Here is a 17,500-nt window from a genome sequence, read left to right as displayed (position 1 = left end):
GAGGGAGGGGAGAGGGACGCCGGGGCGGGGGGCTCTGTCCCAGGGACGGGGGGCTCTGTCCCAGGGACGGGGGTCTGACCCGCGAGGGGGCCTGGCGGGAGCAACTGGGCGTGAATCAACAGAAAGGATGGCACAGAGAAAAGGAAGCATCGCAAATTAAAAAGAAGGCATGTAGCATGTGCCTACCATTTTCCAGATAAGAAGGGGCCGTACCTTCTGACGGGTCCAGGCGGCGGGCCCGCCGCCCATGTTTGGAGTTGTTGTGCACAAACATGTTGTCAGACACGGCCAGCACGTGGCCGTCCACGTTGACCGTGGTCGACACGACAACCTGCAGAGACAAGCGCAGGTGAAACCGGAGTCGGAGGTGGAGGCGGGGCCCTGCCAGGTGTCAGGCCCCTTCAGGGGTGCCCGGCAAGCCAGCCCCCAAGGTCTCGAGCCGGGCACCCACTCCTGCTCCCGGATCCCCCTCGAGGCCACGTGCGCGCACAGCGTTTTTGGCTGATGGGGTGTGTGGGCAGTTTTGCTGTGACTCACGACTGACTGCTTCTCTTCCAGACCCGCTGCGCTAATTACAGTTTAATCTCCTGTTATGCTAACAAGTGAATTCAATCCACAGAAATACTCTTCTCACCATTAGCTTCAGAGACACCCCTCCAGCCACTCACTTTAAAGCTATTTTGATTGATCTGTTCACATATTGATGAGATAGTTTATCTAATTAAAATGAGTTCACTGGAGACTGTCCTTCCTGGAAGAGTTGTGAGGATTCAGAGTTGCCCCCCTCCCAAAAAAAAGGCTTCATAAATCAGAAGCTCCTTCTGCTACCCACATCCTAGCATCAGATGATCCCTGGGTCAATGTCACAATTACGTCCAACATCTGGTAATGAACGTTTTTGCATCTGAAAAGGCCGAGCTGAATAGGAATAAAATGGTTTCAGTGCAGGGAAAGTGCCCTTTCTCAAGTTCATGGTGAAGGATGGCGAGGATGGCTAGCACCTGCTCTACCAAGGGAGTGTGATCCTGTGGGAGGGAAAGGCGCGGCCCTGAGGTCCAGGTTCGGGGTGGGGGTGGCCGGGGAAGAGATGGGGGCCGGGCTCCCCCACATGCTCAGTGCTTCGCAGAAGTAAAAAAGGAAGTCACACTGGCAGGGACGGCCTTGAGGACCCCAGACGTCCTCCCAGGGGAGCTTGGAACAAGCACCCCAGAATTGGCACCCCCCACCTCACGGACCCAGGAACTAGGAAATTACACTGGCCTTGAGCGTTTCCTTGGACAGAGGCGGGTCTGTATACTGCATTATTTCCAGAATAGCTGGGGTAGCACAGATGTGAGCGCAGGTTCAGTGTGGGCCTTACATCAGGACCTGGGGGCCGGAGCCTGGATTTGGGGTGGAGAGAGCCCGGTTCTTTGCCACGTTTGGGCAGTGGAGAGGGCTGGTACCACCGAGAGAACCACGACCCCACGGAGAAAAGCTGGGCAGGAGGGTGGGCACACGTCAAGGCATGCCACGTATGGTGAGTTCAAAGCCACAGCTACAGTGGACCTCCGTTAATGACGAGCCAGACCGATGCAAGGTGCTAATAACAGAGGAGAGTCGGGGGGAGGGGAGGCCAGGGGCTCATGGGAATTCTTCACTTCCTGTGAAATTTTTCTGTAAACCTAAATAAAACTGCTCTCAAAAAGGAAGTCTACTAGTTAAGAAAAAAATGATACATAAAAGTGATTGTAAATAAATACGATTTTTTAAAAAGCAAAGCTGCACACTTATATGTTAATACATCTGGGAGTAACTGAATTTTTATAAAAATCTCAGGCCCCACAAGAAGCCTGTGAAGCAGGACCAGTACCCACTGCACCCACAGCCCCGCAAAGGAAGGGGACACCTTCCCAGACGACTCTCTCTGGCTGTGGGCACTGCCAAGATCGTTAAAGTCTCCACAGCATCAGGCCCCTCTGGGCCTCAAAGTAATGTCAGAGCCACCACAGCATCCCCGGGTCCAGGCTCAGACGGCTCAGCATCATCTCTCTCAACTATCTCCGTTGCCCTAGCAGGGGTGGCTCTGACCCCACTCTGGGGCCACTACTCGCCTGGCAGCCTCTACGCAGGGGACGCAGGGCTGCCGGGGTCACAAAGGCACCCTCCTGGCAGCCTGTCCACCAGGCCCCGCCCTGGGTGCAGGGGGACCTCTACCGACACTTCCCCTGAATGGGGTGCAAAGACACAGGACTAACCCCGAGCTGCAGACTTGATTCTCTTTACGTTCCTAGATCGTGAAAAGTTAAAGAAACAAGAAAGGGTAAAAATAAAAATAAAAAGGGACACTGTCGGGCTTCCCTGGTGGCGCCGTGGTTGAGAGTCTGCCGCCGATGCAGGGGACATGGGTTCGTGCCCCGGTCCAGGAGGATCCCGCATGCCGCGGAGCGGCTGGGCCCGTGAGCCATGGCCGCTGGGCCTGCACGTCCGGAGCCTGTGCTCCGCAACGGGAGAGGCCACAGCAGTGAGAGGCCCGCGTACCGCAAAAAAAAAAAAAAAGAAAGAAAAAAAAAAGGGACACTGTCTTTGCTCCGTCGTCTCTATATAGGTCAGTCACCAAGGGAAAAGCATAGCTGAGCAGAGAAAGCAGACAAGCTGTGTTTGTTTCTCGGCCGGGCCAGCCCTGCGGTGCACCTACAGAAAGGTGCTGAGATCGTGGTGCCCGCTGGAAACGTCGTGTAAGCCCTGATCTAGTGTTAAGTCCAGTTAAACCTCCTGAGAGGCAGAGAGATTAGCTAAAGAGAGGGAGGAAGTCCTTCTAGTAACTGCGGGCTCCACCTGCGACTGACGCTGCCTCAGCCACTGGCGAGCCAGTGTGTGACCTCCACTCTGCTCGATGGACCAACGTGAAGCCTCGCACAAGAGGAGCGGAAGCCCGCCCCACTGTCTGCAAGAGACGCCGCCCCCAGGGTCAGGGCATGGCTGTCGGCGGGTCCACCGGCTCCACCGCTCTGACTGGTTGGTTGGATGTCAAGACAGATGTCACATTTCGCCTGAAGACTGAAGCATAACTTACATTTCTAAGAAAAAGCCTCGAGTGATTTGATGGTAAACTAGCCTAAATCCCACAGAAGAAGTATTTGGTAACATCCAGCCTAGCAGTGAGCTCCCAAATTCTTCTCTGGTGGGTACGGACCAGGAGCCACCTGGTTTTGGATCCCAGCCCAGATATTTTTACAATTAAAATCAGCAAAACAATCCATCATGTTTGCTGAGCACCCTTCACCCCGAAGTCACCTCCTAGTCGTTCACAAACAAAGGCAAGAAGACCATGACTGCCTCAGAATTCATCCCTGAGCCCAACTGGCTCTCCACGCCTCTCCTCAAGAGGAAATCCTCTGATCTGAGGATAACTAACCAGAGGACTAACGCTAGCCTGGGTTCAGGAACGCGGTCTAGCTCCGAGGTGTGGAATTAAGGAGGCGAGAACAGCCCAGCCTCAGGGGAGGGAAGCTGAGCTGGGGAGACATTCTGGAATTGGTAGAGGCCTGCGTGGAACAGGTGCAGCCCCCTCAGTCCTGAGTACACCCCATATATTACCTAGCGGTCCTCCCCTACCACAGATCAATCCATCCCTAAGGAAGAGCTTCAGCGTGGGCTCCAAAGTCTAACCAAGTGAACAAGCATGAAGAGCAAGGTGCAACTGAGGAAACAGACGAAGTGAGATGCTAACCTTATGAGGACTCTACTTGCAAAAATCCTGAAACAGTCATTTTGAAACACACCCACCGGACTCACCATGATTGAATGTAAGACAGACTCCACCTTAACCCACAGCCCCGATCACTCTGATTTCGGGGTACCCCGCCGCCCAACACAGAGGGCCAGGGCGGTGTGCACTGCCCCAGGAGGCAGAGGCACACCCTGTCATCAGAGCAAAAGCGCAGGTCACGTTTCCAGAGCCAGCTTCACTTGGTCACGGGCCACGACTGGGCTCCACGACTCTGGCGGACTGGGGTGCCAGACCATTTCTAGAGCATTCGATTTAAATGTTCTTAAATGAGCCCATCCTGGCTCATTTGCACCCAAAGCCCCTGAGAACTAAAGGTTGGTTTCCGAACAATTGCAACTTCGGGGAATTCAACTTTCACAGTGTTAAGTCCGGACCGCGGTCCAGAATCGTGTACCTGGAATCTTCGCATGTCCCGAGGGTTGCCTGCATTCTTCAAACAGTTCTGATTGCACTTGAGGAAAAACTTTAGAAAGAATCTATAAAAATACAAAAAATGGACATTCGTTAGGGTTATCAGACAAAAGACAGACTTTTTTTGAAAGACACTCTTGCATGGGGAGCCGACCCCCATACCACCTGCTGGCTGCCCCGTAGGGGGCGATAGGGAGAGAGAGAGAACTCGGAGAGGCCAGGCAGGCACCTCTGGGTCCACTGGCCACTGTGGAAGATCTCCACACAAGGAAGCGGTGACTTACATTTGCCTGGACACTGGGGGTTTCCAAGCTTTATCATAACAACCGTGACTTAAATTGGCCATTTCTCACCTGGATCTTTGCACGACCATTAATCACTGGGGACCTGTCCACCCCAGAGAGGGCTGCCAGCTTCAGCAAATAAAAACACAGGATGCCTAGTTAAATTTGAATTTCAGATAAACAACGAATAATTTTTTAGGCTAGGCCTGTCCCAAAGCATACCTACCGTAAAAAAACAAATTGTTTCTCCGAAATTCAAATTTAACTGGACGTGCTGAATTCTACCTGGCAACTCAAGCCCAGGGACCATCACTGCCTAGGTAAACACGATTTTAAAGGTGGGCTTTTCAAGTTACAATAGGTATGACTCTTAAGAGAAGATCTGGGGTGCTGTTTCAAGGGCAGCAACAACTTCTATGAAGTCGTTGGTTTTAAGGGACCTACGTGTGGTTTAAGGGACCGATCAAGGCCCCCCCCTACCCCCCCCACCATGAGGCAAGGAAACCGTCGCTTAGGGGGAGGGGACCAGGCGCTGCCCTGGTTGGAGGGGAGGCTAGTTGCAGAGCTGTTTCTGCTTCCCGCCAAGGCCTGGCCTTGTTCTGAAGCATGACGTTTCAGGGGTCCTGACAGAGCGTTGAGATGCTGTGACAGAAACATCATCACCTTGTCCTCCCCATTCCCGCGTGCTCTGTGACAAACATGGAAGCTCTGGCTCACAACAGGAACGCGTGGACCCAGGGAGGCCTGGCTGCACCGCCAGCCGCGGGAGAACAGGGGGTCTCGGCCCTGCACCAGCTCGGCTCGTCTGGAGAAGGCCGCCCGCGTCCTGGGGCCTCTGGGCTGACACCCTGTCCACGAGGCTATCGACAAACGTCTCCTCTATCTTCTTTCCAAGTATCCTCTGTCCTACTGGTTGATGACTCATTTTTTATGAAGTTTCACGCGACTTCCCTGACTTCAAGCCGACAGTCAAGGTTCCTTGCGGCTGACTATCATATCAGAAAATACAAAGATTTGGGAGACCGAGATGCACGTCTCCAGCTGCATTCCCAACATACCCTGGACGACTTTCCACCGGGGCAGAGGAAAAGCCGACGGATGGGAAAAAGAATAGTGGCCACTGAATTAAATTTCCTTACAGCCCGCACGGCCTCACTATTTTAGGCCAGAATTTACATCTTTTATTAACTCGCCTCACCTATACACTTAGCTCGCCGCGCCTCTGAACACCATCTGCCGTCAGCATACAGGAGGCTGCCCGGCCGTCCACCCACCAATTTCTAACAACCACGGTGCAATTAAGCCCCACGCACTCCGCAGCGAGGGAAATGAAGTGCACCTGCGGCCACCCTGCGCCCAACCGCGTGAGGGCCTAACAAGGTGAGGGCGGCACGAAGTTATCGTCCTGTCAGGCAATTAGGTTCTCACTTTGGGGGCAGCCACATGGCGCAATTACGCCTCACGTTACCACCCAGCTAATCTCCAGGCAGGCGCCGGCCGGAGCCGCTCATCTGCACGGAGCCGACGGGGGGAGCCTTCGTGCGCTCTGATTTCTGCCCCCGCCAGAGGAGGTTTCTTTAAATTCCGTGATGTCTTTTTAGCCAGCTCTCACCCTTTCACCTCCCGGAGAGCAGAGCGGGCACTGAGCCTGAACGGCCCTCGCCGGGCATGGTCACTGTAGGCGTGAGCGGCCCGGCCCCCGTGGGCCTTCACTACCGCCAGCTGCAGAAATGGGCAGAGTTGGGCGCTGGGCCCCCTCACCACCCCGAGCATCTCGGGGTCAACTCCGGAGCAGCTGGGTGTGTGTGCACGCACACACACACTTACACGTTTTGGGTGCGTAGGCAACGGTAGGATTCTTTTCAAAGTTTCTCAAAAAGCAGCGCGAGGACTTAGAAAGACCTGCAGGTCTGGAGCGTACGGCCCTATAGAGCAGGATCCCTCCCGGGCACTCGGGCCCCAATTACACAAACGAAATAAGGCCCAACGTGCGCGGGAACGGACGCAGGTTGGGCCCTTATGGAGGGAGAGGAGCCTTGCGCTTAGCGTTCACCCTCATTTTGGTTCCTCGAGGATCCAATCAGGCCTCCTCGAGGCGGGCGGCACGGTCCAGCCAGCGCGTGGCTCCCGACCCCGCGCACCGTCACGTCCGGGGCGAGCGTGTGCCTCTGCTAGCGAGGGCTCGCGGGCCTTGGGGCGTGCGGGTAGGGTGAGGAAGGAACGCGGACGCGGGAAGTCAAACGGTGGTTCTCATCCTTTACTCAATTACCCTTTAATTGGCTTTTTTTCTAAGAACTATCTGACAGGCACTTTACATATCTCACTTCTAGAGTCTGGTACACAGAGGATTTAATACTCTTGTTATGAAAGGAAAAATCTTTCCTATGTCAGAAAATCTTTGGCTTCAACACCAATAAACTCTTTATTACTGCTAACCATGGATTTGCTGCTCGATGGCAAAGAGGCGATAAAAACTCTAACCTGTCATTAGTACATTACGCTTAATTGTGTACAGTGTGCTCCCGGCTGCATCTGTTGGCCCATCATCAAAATGACCATTATGTACACTAATTCCCTGACCCTGTCTTTATTTCCCTAAAGAGTCATCATCTTTCACAGTAGGTACCAGAGTAAATCAAGCTTGAAATATGGGCTTTATTTACTTGTTTCTCCCAGGCAGGAGGGGAAGCAGCAGCTCAGGGCAAACGGCTACACATCAGTCGGAACTCCCCAGTAACGTTCCGGTCGGAAACGGCGCACAAAATCCTGGAAAGTTCTCAGCAGCGATTAGAAGGGGGAAAGGTGTGATCTCATTACTCTGGAAGTCAGGTTTCCTCTTTTAGGGCGCGCGGGGATCAGCAGAGAAGCCACGTGGGTGATCTCCTTCGCTCTTAGGAGAGCTGGTAACAACAGGCTGCCTCTCCCGACTCTGGGGCATCCTGTGAAGATGAGCCCAGGGGCCCTCTATCTGGGAGGCAGGGGTGGGAGAGCTGCTGGGTCCAGACACTGAGAGCTTGAGCCTGAGCTGGAGACCCCAAGGCCGCCCTCCCTTCTGCAGGGACAGTTATGCTCAGCAGAAAGTTCAGTTTGGTCTCGGTGGCATTTGTGCCAGCATCCTCCCCAATAATGCCAGTGCCCCCCGAAGTGCTCAGCGGCAGGACACGGGCACCTTCAGCGGGGCTCGAACAGCAGGACTGACCGTGTTAGCTGGAGCCCACTCCGGGGGCTTATCACGCAATAAGGGGCGAGCCCTCACCTCAGTAACGGATTTCAAAGTCTGCTCCCCTTCTGTGTGTTTAAGCTATGAATTAGTTCATTTATATTTACTTTTATGAAGCTGATTAACCAGGGCTTCTCTATCTGATGAAAATCATTTTAATTGTAGTGTTAGGCTCCTGTGTAATAGCCATTACATTATGAACTGTTTAAATTCTACATGGGTATTGTGTAAATTGGCCCTTTGTGGGCCAGCAGGCAATTAGGACCAAACACTCTCCTGTAAGCGGCTACAGAACTTTGTGGTGTTGTTCAGGACAATCAGAAACAAAGGAGGCTGTTTAATTGTAATTTAATGGAATATCAAGGAGTCCGTGGCATTAGACGCTGGCAACAGAGAGCAGGAGAGAAAAATTAACTGCAATTATGTTTGATTAAAGCTATCCTTCTCAATAATCAGCGGTCCTGACAGGCCATGGGGCTCTAGTGGGTTCCAGGATGGCAAAAGGTGCTGAGCAATATTAGGGCCAATAAAGGGGGTATTAGCATCGCTAATTACAGCCCTGCAAAACCTGTAAAGGGGGCCTCTGTGTATTGTAATGTGTGAAGTAATTGGCCAAGGCCGTTATCAATTACATAAGGAATGAATTTGGTTTGTCAGAGAAAAGCTGATGAGATGCATCTCCTCTGACACCGGCCCCTTCCCTCCTGTTTCCAGTAGCTAAGAACTTGCCCACTCTTACCCAAAGCTGCAACTTACCAATGGCCAAATCACTGATAAAATTATCTTGCCAGCAAGCGTTAGGTAATTAATACCACTCATCCTCGCCGCCTTCCCTGCCACTGCCGTTCCTCACCTAGCCGAAGCCACTAATCATGTCATAATGATTTCTTTCCCTCTGGTCAAAGGAGAAATGGATTGTCTCCTTAGAAATGCAGTGGGCTTGGCGTGCGCACCCTGGTGACTGAGGAGAAAAAGGAAACTTGGAGCTGTCACAACGGCTGTCCTTTGCATGTGGCTATCACATGTCTGCAACTACCTATTCGCACGCAGCATCTCAGGAAACACTATATGCAGAGATTTAAAAAAACTTTTCTAACTGTCGAGTTTTAGACTGTCTCGGGGCCTGGTCTTGCGGGTGCTTGGAAACAGGAGTGACCGCAAGCTTCAGGGCCATGAGGCTGCAAGCCGGGATACCCAGGTGGGCCCCCTGAGCACGGGTGACGGGCACACCCAGGACAGAGCTCCGGCTTCCAGCAGCCCCTCCCGCATGTGAGCCCAGCCTCAGTCCGAGCGGACACGGCCTCCTCTCCTGGCCCTCGATCACAAGTGACGTGGGAAACCTGAGTCCAGGGTCGAAAAGTACTGGTATCTGGGGCAGGGCTGGAGGTCCCGATTTTCCACCTTAAGGCTGAGCTCTTAACAACCAGCAAACTAATGCCACTGGATAGGCCTCCACGTCACCCATCAAAACTCCCAGAGCATTTGTGTGTAAATCACGGCGCTGACAGCTTCCGGGGTTCCGGGAGGGCAGGGACCCCATTCCTGATCGAGCCCCCACGTCTTTAGTGACCGCATCCAGGACGCAAGTCCAGGAGGCTCTTTTCGTACTAATAACCTTGACAAGGAAGAGTGAGTAGAGAGAAGCGGCCAGAAGACGCAGCTGGGAAAGTCGCCACCCTCTGGTGGCCGCCAGGGGCTGCGGGGCTGGGGAAGTGCCTGATGGGCACGGGGTCTCCTTTTGGGGGGTGACAGAAATGTTCGGAAGGAGACGGTGGTGGCTGCACAGCCCTGCGACCGGGCTGAACACCGCTGAGCCGTTCCCCTTTTGAAAGCGGGTAACTTCGTGTGCCGCCCACCTCGCTTCCATTCGCCACCACAGCGAGGAGGTCCCCGTCCAAAGGGACGAGAAGGCCCACAGGGCAGCGGCCCCTCTCGGGGTGTCGGTCGCTGGGGCCGCTACTGCCCTCTTGAAGGGAAATAGCGAAAGAGTCAAATTAAAAGATAGAGCCTTTAAGAGACTTTTCCCTGACTGATAAGGAAGTGACCGGTGGTGGAGTGCTTGCCTCCCAGTCCCGGCTAATTACTGGGAAGTCCCTGAGAGCAGTGGCCGCAGCTGTGGTGTGCGCCGGGCCATCAGTCGCTGCGGTATTGATTACTGAGCAATCCTAGCCGATCGGCTTCTGGGGCTCAGAGACAATGTGCTTCCTTCAGAAAACCTGTAATGAGCAGTTCCTATACACGAGTACACTCTGCTGACATCAGATCTGTGCACTGAGATAGTACACAGGTCAATACGTATCGGATTTCCAAACTGCGAGGGTCTTAATGTCAGGCCTCTCTTTTTCTCCCACTCCTGCCATTAGCTATGACTGGGCTCACGTCCTGTAATGCCATGCGGGAGGGAAAATCTGCTCCATTAGTCTGATTTATTCTTCAAATACGCCATGACAAATTGCTTTAACACCAGACTTATTAAATCCTTGTGCATTTCAAGTTATGGGTCGCATATACTTGTAGTGCCTGCATGACGTCATCAGGAAGGGGCCGGGGCGGGGGACGGGGCTGAATTTTACAGCTGGGCCCAGATGGCCTTTGTGAGGGGCCTCCCTCCCGGGCAAGAGGGCTGGGGCTGCCCGGCTCCCCACTGCGGGTCCCTGGTCCCCGTGGGCGCCGTCCCCCGGCACGCATGATATCCTGCATGTAAATGCAGATGGAGGGGGATTTGAAGATATCCACGGCTTGACTCGCGGTTCAACAATTACTGGCCTTTGTCTGGAGGTTCCTGCTCTACTGTAGCAGAGGCTGTCTCTAGTGGACCGGGGCTATTTTACTTTCCCTCGCTGTAGTAACCACACCGCATTAACAATATTTGTACTACAATCGCCAAGGGACCCACTTCCCAGATTCTATCACTTCTTTATCTCCTGACAAATACCTCACTATCGAACATTATTAGGTTTAGAAAATTAACCCTTCGAGGTCCACAGCCACGCCAGGCCCCACCGTCCCTCCGAAGAGCCTTATCGCTAAATTTCTGCTATAATGGTTTTTCGTTTCATCACAATTTCAGCAGCGGCTGTCAAGAGGCACTTGCAGATACCGTGATCTTGTACTTGTGCAATGATTCTCATTAAAATGATGCCAAGGAGATCTGATGGGATTTAATAGCTTTGCCGGCCAGTTCCATCTCCACGCCCATGACAGATCCTGCCGAGCCCTCCTTCTGGAGAAACGGGTACGACTCGCATTAAACTTTTCTGGGTGGCTTTAATGTGTTCAGATAAGTAAAACCCAGGTAGACGTTCTCGAAGCGAATGCGTGCCCAAGCTCTGCGCTTTTCCGTTACCCTCCCTGGCTTGCTGTCAGGATTCTAGTTAGTATTTTCTGTAACTGTTCCTGATAGCTCATGATAGTTTTGATAAGGTTATCTGTTTAAAAGAAGTCAACCGCACAACACAAAAGAAATGTGAAGTGCGCTATATTTACACCAGGGTTCTTGTTTCAAGTGCCTATCTTTCTTTTCTCCCCCTTTACCTATTTCTCTATTTCTAATGGGCGATGCGGCATTGACATTATTTCCCCAGCAGATCATTCGCCCTGTCAATCAGTCTGTATTTTGTCTTTCGCTGCGGGCTCATTAAAACAGCTTCCTCACTCCCTCTGGACACTGCTCTCTATTTGCCAGCTCTGATCACGAAGCTCCTTATTTAAGAAAAATGCCAGCATCACTTGTCTCACATCAGATGCACCCCCTGACTTGTTGCCAGCTCCAGGGGAGACTTTTACAGAGACTTCGTGTGCAGAGATTAAGTGCCTATGCTTATCCGAACTTAGGGTTTCAAACCTCTCCCACCGAACGGGCGTGCGTTCGGAGGGAGCTGAAGATAAGGGGATCGCCCTTCTTGCCACTCTGATTTCTGTCGGCAGCGGAGAGCATCCTCAAAACAAACACGAGGTTTTTTTGTTTGGGGTTTATTTCCCCCCCCCAATCTCCAAGTGGGAGAGACCTTGTTCGTGTTTTCCTATTCAGACACACGTTTTCCTAGTCCATGCCAGCTTGCTTAATTAAGAACCATCATCTTCGTGGGCTGAATTATTAATAAAAAAAAAATCACATTTTAAATCAGGCCTGTGCGTGCACACAGGACACCAGTGTCGAACCTGCCTACGCCGGCCTCTCTAGCCTTTTAGGTCCTGATTAAAAACTTATTAAAACATTATAAATGATTAATGGGAGCCCAGCTCTCAGTGGCAATTATTAGTTTTAATGCAGGTAATGCAGCTTAATGAGGGGCACATGTGTGCAAAGCTTTACCTTCATTACTCCTGCGTGTCAACAAATACAAGAGAAATGTGTGTCCGGGTCATCCATTACTTGAAACAGCACCGAGCCTTCCCTCTTCCCCTCCCTTTGTTGATGAGCCAGGAGCCGTAAATTACGCCCTTTCTGTGGCTCGGGGAAGAACCAAGGTGTTCAGATCACGGTCCCGCCTGCCCAGCTCCCCACGCCTCCGTACAGCCCTGTGTGCGAATATTATTGCACAGGTTCTCTTTCCTGGAGCCCTTCGTCACGTGGGAATTTTGCACTGGAATTGCTGCAGGTTGTCATTGTCTCGGCTTGGAAACAGGAGCTCCTGACACTCAGAGCCGACTGGGTGTCTTTGCTCCAGTTTGGAAACGTTCGTGGAGGAGTTTCACTCCATCCTGCCAGCGCCGCGTTCGTGATACGTGGTTTCCCTAAATATTTGGACGTGGTGCGTTCTAAGTGCCCGCGTCCTGGTGTGCAGGGATCGCGCACACCCGTGTCCCCCCCTGGCCAGAAAGGCGCTCTCAGGCTGCACCGCAGAAACACAAGGAAATACCCGTTGGCGGGCGCCCGGCTGCAAGGCGGAGATGTCGGGGCGAGCCCGGGCTGGGGAAGAGGCTGGATGCTGAAGAGACGCACGTACGATGCTGAGAGTGGGGAGCCCGCATCGCTTCGCCCGCCCCACCTGGGACCCTCAGGCCGGGCCTGCGTGCAGCCCACAGCCGGGAGCGGGCGGCTCGGCCCAAGTTCCCAGTCACCTTTTATTTTCTGTTTTTGTGACAAGCAGTCAGACCCGGGCTGATCTCCACTGTCTGTTTGAAGAGTATTCAGGACTATTTGCATCACTTTATCGCTAATGTATAATATATGGCTTTAAAGTGGGCCCAAGCACTGTCTTGTTACCGAGCAAGAGAAAAGTAAGGGCAATAAAGATACATCAGCCGTCTCGAGCACAGCGGCTATCATGCGAGCGAGAAAGGTTGCTGCTTCGAGTTAAGAGGCAACCTCTCTGCCTGCCTAAGACAATGGAAGAGCAAAGAAAATGTCAAATCAAGAAAAGCTGGATTTAGAGATGAGGCGGCCCGGAGTGACGCCGGTGCCATGTTTTGTGAAACTATGATGCTGTTGGCAGCAAAGACCCGTGTTTCTGATTCATCTAGGGCCGCATGGCAAAGCCTTGTCAGCCTGTGCAAGGCATAAATAATTCAGGGTGAGAGACGGCAATTACAGGGCCCTGCACAAGCAAAATGAATATTTTATGAGGACTAAAACTGCTCTGGAATGAATCACACACACGGCGTCGCACACACATGGCAAGGGGCTCACACATGGCAGCCCCAAGAACAGAGAAGCGCGGCCCTCATCTCCTTCCAGGCTGTGGACTGGAAACCCAGCGGATGGTAATCAGCGAACACAAAAAAGCCTCCCCCACCCCACCCCCACCCCCACCCCTCGCCTGGCCGGGGCTGCCGGCTCCCACGCTCCCGAGAGATGCTCGGCCCCTAAAACGCCCGGCAGGGAGGCCGGAGACCCTTGACTGATACAGCCCACGAGTCTGATGTTAAGTGCATAGTTCTGAACTAGCATGGTGGGCTTGCTTATTGTTTCAGTTGTTCAAACTATTGCTAGGCGTCAGCTGGGAACCTTCCACTGGTGAGCAGGTGATCTGGATGCCGGTCCAAGGGGAAAAAACAGCTCTGTTGTCCTGGATGAAACTGAAGAGAGCTGAGGTAGGCGGGGCCGCGTGAGCCCGGTGAGCGTTACCCTCACCGCCCCAACTCCCCGCCTGAGTTTTCATTTCCTTCCCAGGTGAAGCACGTTCTGCGCTCTGCCTCTGTCTTCTGGACCTGAACCCTACAGGATCCAGGTCACCTCACAGGAGGGCCGGGACTACGGCTCTTTATGTCCAAACTCGCACGCAAAAGTTGCTCTCCTCGCTTTGAAAAGCGGTACCCTGCTAATGGGGGTAGGATTATGGCAAAAGAGATCTTAAAAGGCTGAAAGGATGGTTTCATCTGTTACATTTCCTCCAAAAAATGCTCCTGAACTGCTAGGAACAAATAACAACATTGTTCACAAGGCCGAGGAGGCCAGTCCCACTGGTGAATGGCCATTGTGTTTGTCCAGCTACTGATACCTGGGCTTTTGTGGAGGAAAGAAGGCCGGGGGCTGTGACATCAACACAGCACAAGTGTCCCTCTGTGCAGACACCCCGAGAGGGTCCTCACTGTGGTGGAAACCAAACACCAGATCCCTCAGAGAAGGATTTTCTTTAAATCCAACTCCAATGCATTGTTTATGAAAACAAGGCTATTAGGTATATTAATAATTTGATAAATAGGGATTTGCCCTTAATTATTCATGAAGAACATTTGGCAACAGTAAAATTATATTCACAGAACAGGTTTATAAACCAGCTAATTATAAATTAAGTATGCAAGAGAAAATTGCTAACCTTGAAATTAAAATATTTTATGATTCTGCAATTACAAAAAAAAAAGGTAGAGAATGATCAAAACCCCAGTGTGAGCAGAGAGTACACAGGACCCTACAGACGGCACAGTGTGGGCTGGGGGAGTGACAGCAGAAAACATGGGCCAGGAAAAGTGGCTCCACCTCCCCCTGCAGCCCTAGGAGTGGAGGTGGCCTCCAGGCAGCACCACTCTGCTTGTTCTGCTCAACTGCAACTCTCCAAGAGGCTAAGCTGACAGAACCAGCATCCATCCCGACGAGGCAGCTTAGCATCCTCAGGAAGGCCCTGCCTGCTCTCTGCAAAGGACGCGGTGTGTCCCCTCTGCCTGCTGTCCAGCCCGGGCACGTGGACAGGCCAGCGTGTTCCCATCACTGTGCTCGGGACCCCCAAGGAAGCCCCCGAACGCCCCTCTGACCCCCCACTTCACTACCCTCCTACTGGGGCGGGCTCCACACTGAGCTGGGGGTCCAGAGGGACAATATTGGTGCTGATGTCAGAGAGGCCCGCAGTACCGCCGGTCCCCACTAGAGGGCTTCTCATGGCGGCGTCAGTGGGGAGCAGGCAGATGCCCCGGTGCTGCCGGGATGCAAACAAACTTGGGACCAACCTTCCTCTGAGCTGGGTCAGCCCAGCTCACTCTCTGACTCTTCCAGAGGACTTCATGGTCAGAGGGCTCTGTCCACACCCACCCACGGCCTCTGCAGCGCAGCACCCCCCACCCCCGGAGCTAAACGCCAGAAGCACACCCCTGGTGAGTTTCACAAACATTTCCCTTTCCTCATCTGATAAGAAAAGATACAGCAAAGCTCGCTGGTGGGATGAATTGGGAGATTGGGATTGACAATATATACACTAATATATATAAAATAGATAACCAATAAGAACGTGCTGTAGAAAAAAAAATTCTAAAAAAAAAAAGACACAGCAAAGCTTTCCTTCACCTTTTCACGACTAGATATCCTCACCCTTAATTTGAGCAGACGTCAAAAGAATTAAGGAAAGTGACAGGATGAATTAATTGAATTAATTTCTTTTTTAAAAGAAAGAAGCAAAAAGTCAGACATATTCCTTAACTTCTCTCCCCCTGGCTTTGCCCCATGTGCTGAAAAGGCAGCCTGCAAGGCTCAGAGGGCACAGGGGCCAGCCCTGCCTCTGACGCCCTCAGACGCGCTCACTCAGATGCCACGTGCTGTCTTCACTCTCCTGAAACAGAGAGAAAATGAGCAAAATCCACTGAAGTGCCGTTGCCTCTTTCTGCTCATGAAGAGTCTTGACTTCCCCGAGAGTCAAAAGCCCCGTTAATTGCTCCCGCAGCAAAGACTACGGCGCGGGGCACCCCTTCCCGCCCCTGCGCCACCCCGGCACTCCGAGACACAGCTGCGGGTCAGGCAGCCAACCAATCGGGAGGGCTCCGGGAACTCAGATAATGAAAATTTTTTCATGTATAAAATCCTTAATCAAAATGCTAGTGGCGTCATCTTGTAGTGCAGACACTGCAACTTAAAATTAATATACAACAGAACCTTTAACAAAAGGAACACCCCCCGGCCGTGCACTACAAGCGCTCCTGAACCGTGGCCTGGAGGGTCACGCCGGGCTCCTGCGTGGCACTGACCCCGCCTCGCGCCAACAGCACGGAGATCAGAGAAACAACGGCCGCCGCCCCGGCCTCCCCGAGGCCCGGAGGGACTCCAAAATTTGAGGACAAATCAGCAAAGATGATGCCCCGCGGCCGGCGCCAAGACACCGAGAGGTGTGTCTCGCAGGAGGGCCGGCCTGACTTGGGACACGGCTGGAAGCCACCTTCAACCTATTAGTTTTAACTCCATCAGCTTGGTCGCTGAGGAATATTTTTATCATTTGGACTAGACTATTTACCGTTTGATAGGATACATTTCCTTCTGTACCTCTGGGATGCGCCACAGATGCTAAGCAACTTCCCCTAACAATATTTAAATTGCTTACAAAGCCTCTCTAAATATTTGCTATGTATTTAGCATGCCTAAGATTTGCCCGTCATCCCAAAGTCTTTTTGTTGTAAATTGCAATTTTACAACTTCATGCTCGTGATATATTTTGACAAAGCTCTGCTGACACCCTCTATTGGCCTCCAAAGGCAAAATAGCTGATACTCCACGAGCCACCAGAGAACTCTCAATTTGTTGTGAGACCGCTGCTCCTTTGCCTTCCTCAATCTGCATGGAGAAAGATTAAACATTCAATTTGTTACCTGATAGGCCACAAGGTTCGTCACTTACCATACAAATGGAAAACATTACTGTCATTCCTCAACTTGCCTGCCTGAGTATTTTATTATTTGTAATATTGACTTCAGGGAAATTATGATTCATGTCATATTTATCTTCATGAAAAATGAGCATCTAAATGGAAATCACCTTTTGAATGTACCAGGATATAGTGTAATACTAATATGCTTCATGAACTATAAAATTTAGTCACAGTATATGGATATAGCATAGCACAGCTGTAATACTCTCACATCAAGCAAATTTTCTCTGTGTTAAGCTGATACTCGGAGCCCTGATTCCAGTTTGATAATCATTACACTTACATGATGGTACAAGTCACTGCCTGTAGATTTATGTCCCCCCTCAGCTCTTTTGCATTAATCTGCCTCTGAATAAGCTATTCGCACTTCCTCCAGTGCACGCAGGAAATTGAAATAAGGTGCAAATTTGTCGGCCTTAAATCTGAACAAGCACAGACAGATATTTTTCACCTGATACCATTCATTTGTTTCAAGTAAATACAAAAGACATTTTTTATTCTCTGTCTTTGTCCTGAGGCTGCTCTTCACGAGAATGACTGTTGTGTTTTCCCCTCCATAGTTACAACCATTTTTGCAGAAGTCGGTTAAATGACTACCTGCAATTAGCTCTGAGTCAGACTCACGGTGACATCTGCAGGGATACGGGGTCCCCAGCAGGCTCTGTGCCACCCCTGTGGCTCTGTGGCCTCTAGTTTGGAGCCCCACAGAGCTCGGGGGCCCACAGCCCACTTCTGAGTATCCTTT

At 51.9% G+C, this 17,500-nt stretch overlaps 1 protein-coding gene across 17 annotated transcripts in view; it reads right to left on the bottom strand.

Moving 5' to 3' along the window:
- The window catches only part of EBF3 (EBF transcription factor 3), a 117,641-nt gene that overhangs the window by 35,978 nt on the left and 64,163 nt on the right, over positions 1-17,500 (bottom strand). For 12 of the 17 annotated variants that reach the window (XM_073793799.1, XM_033842499.2, XM_033842503.2 and 9 more), the window contains exons 7-8: positions 4,167-4,248; positions 187-331 (exon numbers count right to left, since the gene is read on the bottom strand). In XM_073793799.1, the coding sequence (XP_073649900.1) occupies positions 187-331; positions 4,167-4,248 (227 nt within the window). The remainder of the gene's footprint in view (positions 1-186; positions 332-4,166; positions 4,249-17,500) is intronic. The other 5 variants (XM_073793801.1, XM_033842505.2, XM_033842506.2 and 2 more) reach the window with 1 other exon arrangement.

This window comes from Tursiops truncatus, chromosome 16, assembly GCF_011762595.2.
Source record: "Tursiops truncatus isolate mTurTru1 chromosome 16, mTurTru1.mat.Y, whole genome shotgun sequence".
Classification (NCBI taxonomy): Eukaryota; Metazoa; Chordata; class Mammalia; order Artiodactyla; family Delphinidae; genus Tursiops; species Tursiops truncatus.
This window is presented reverse-complemented; position numbering and strand designations above follow the sequence as displayed.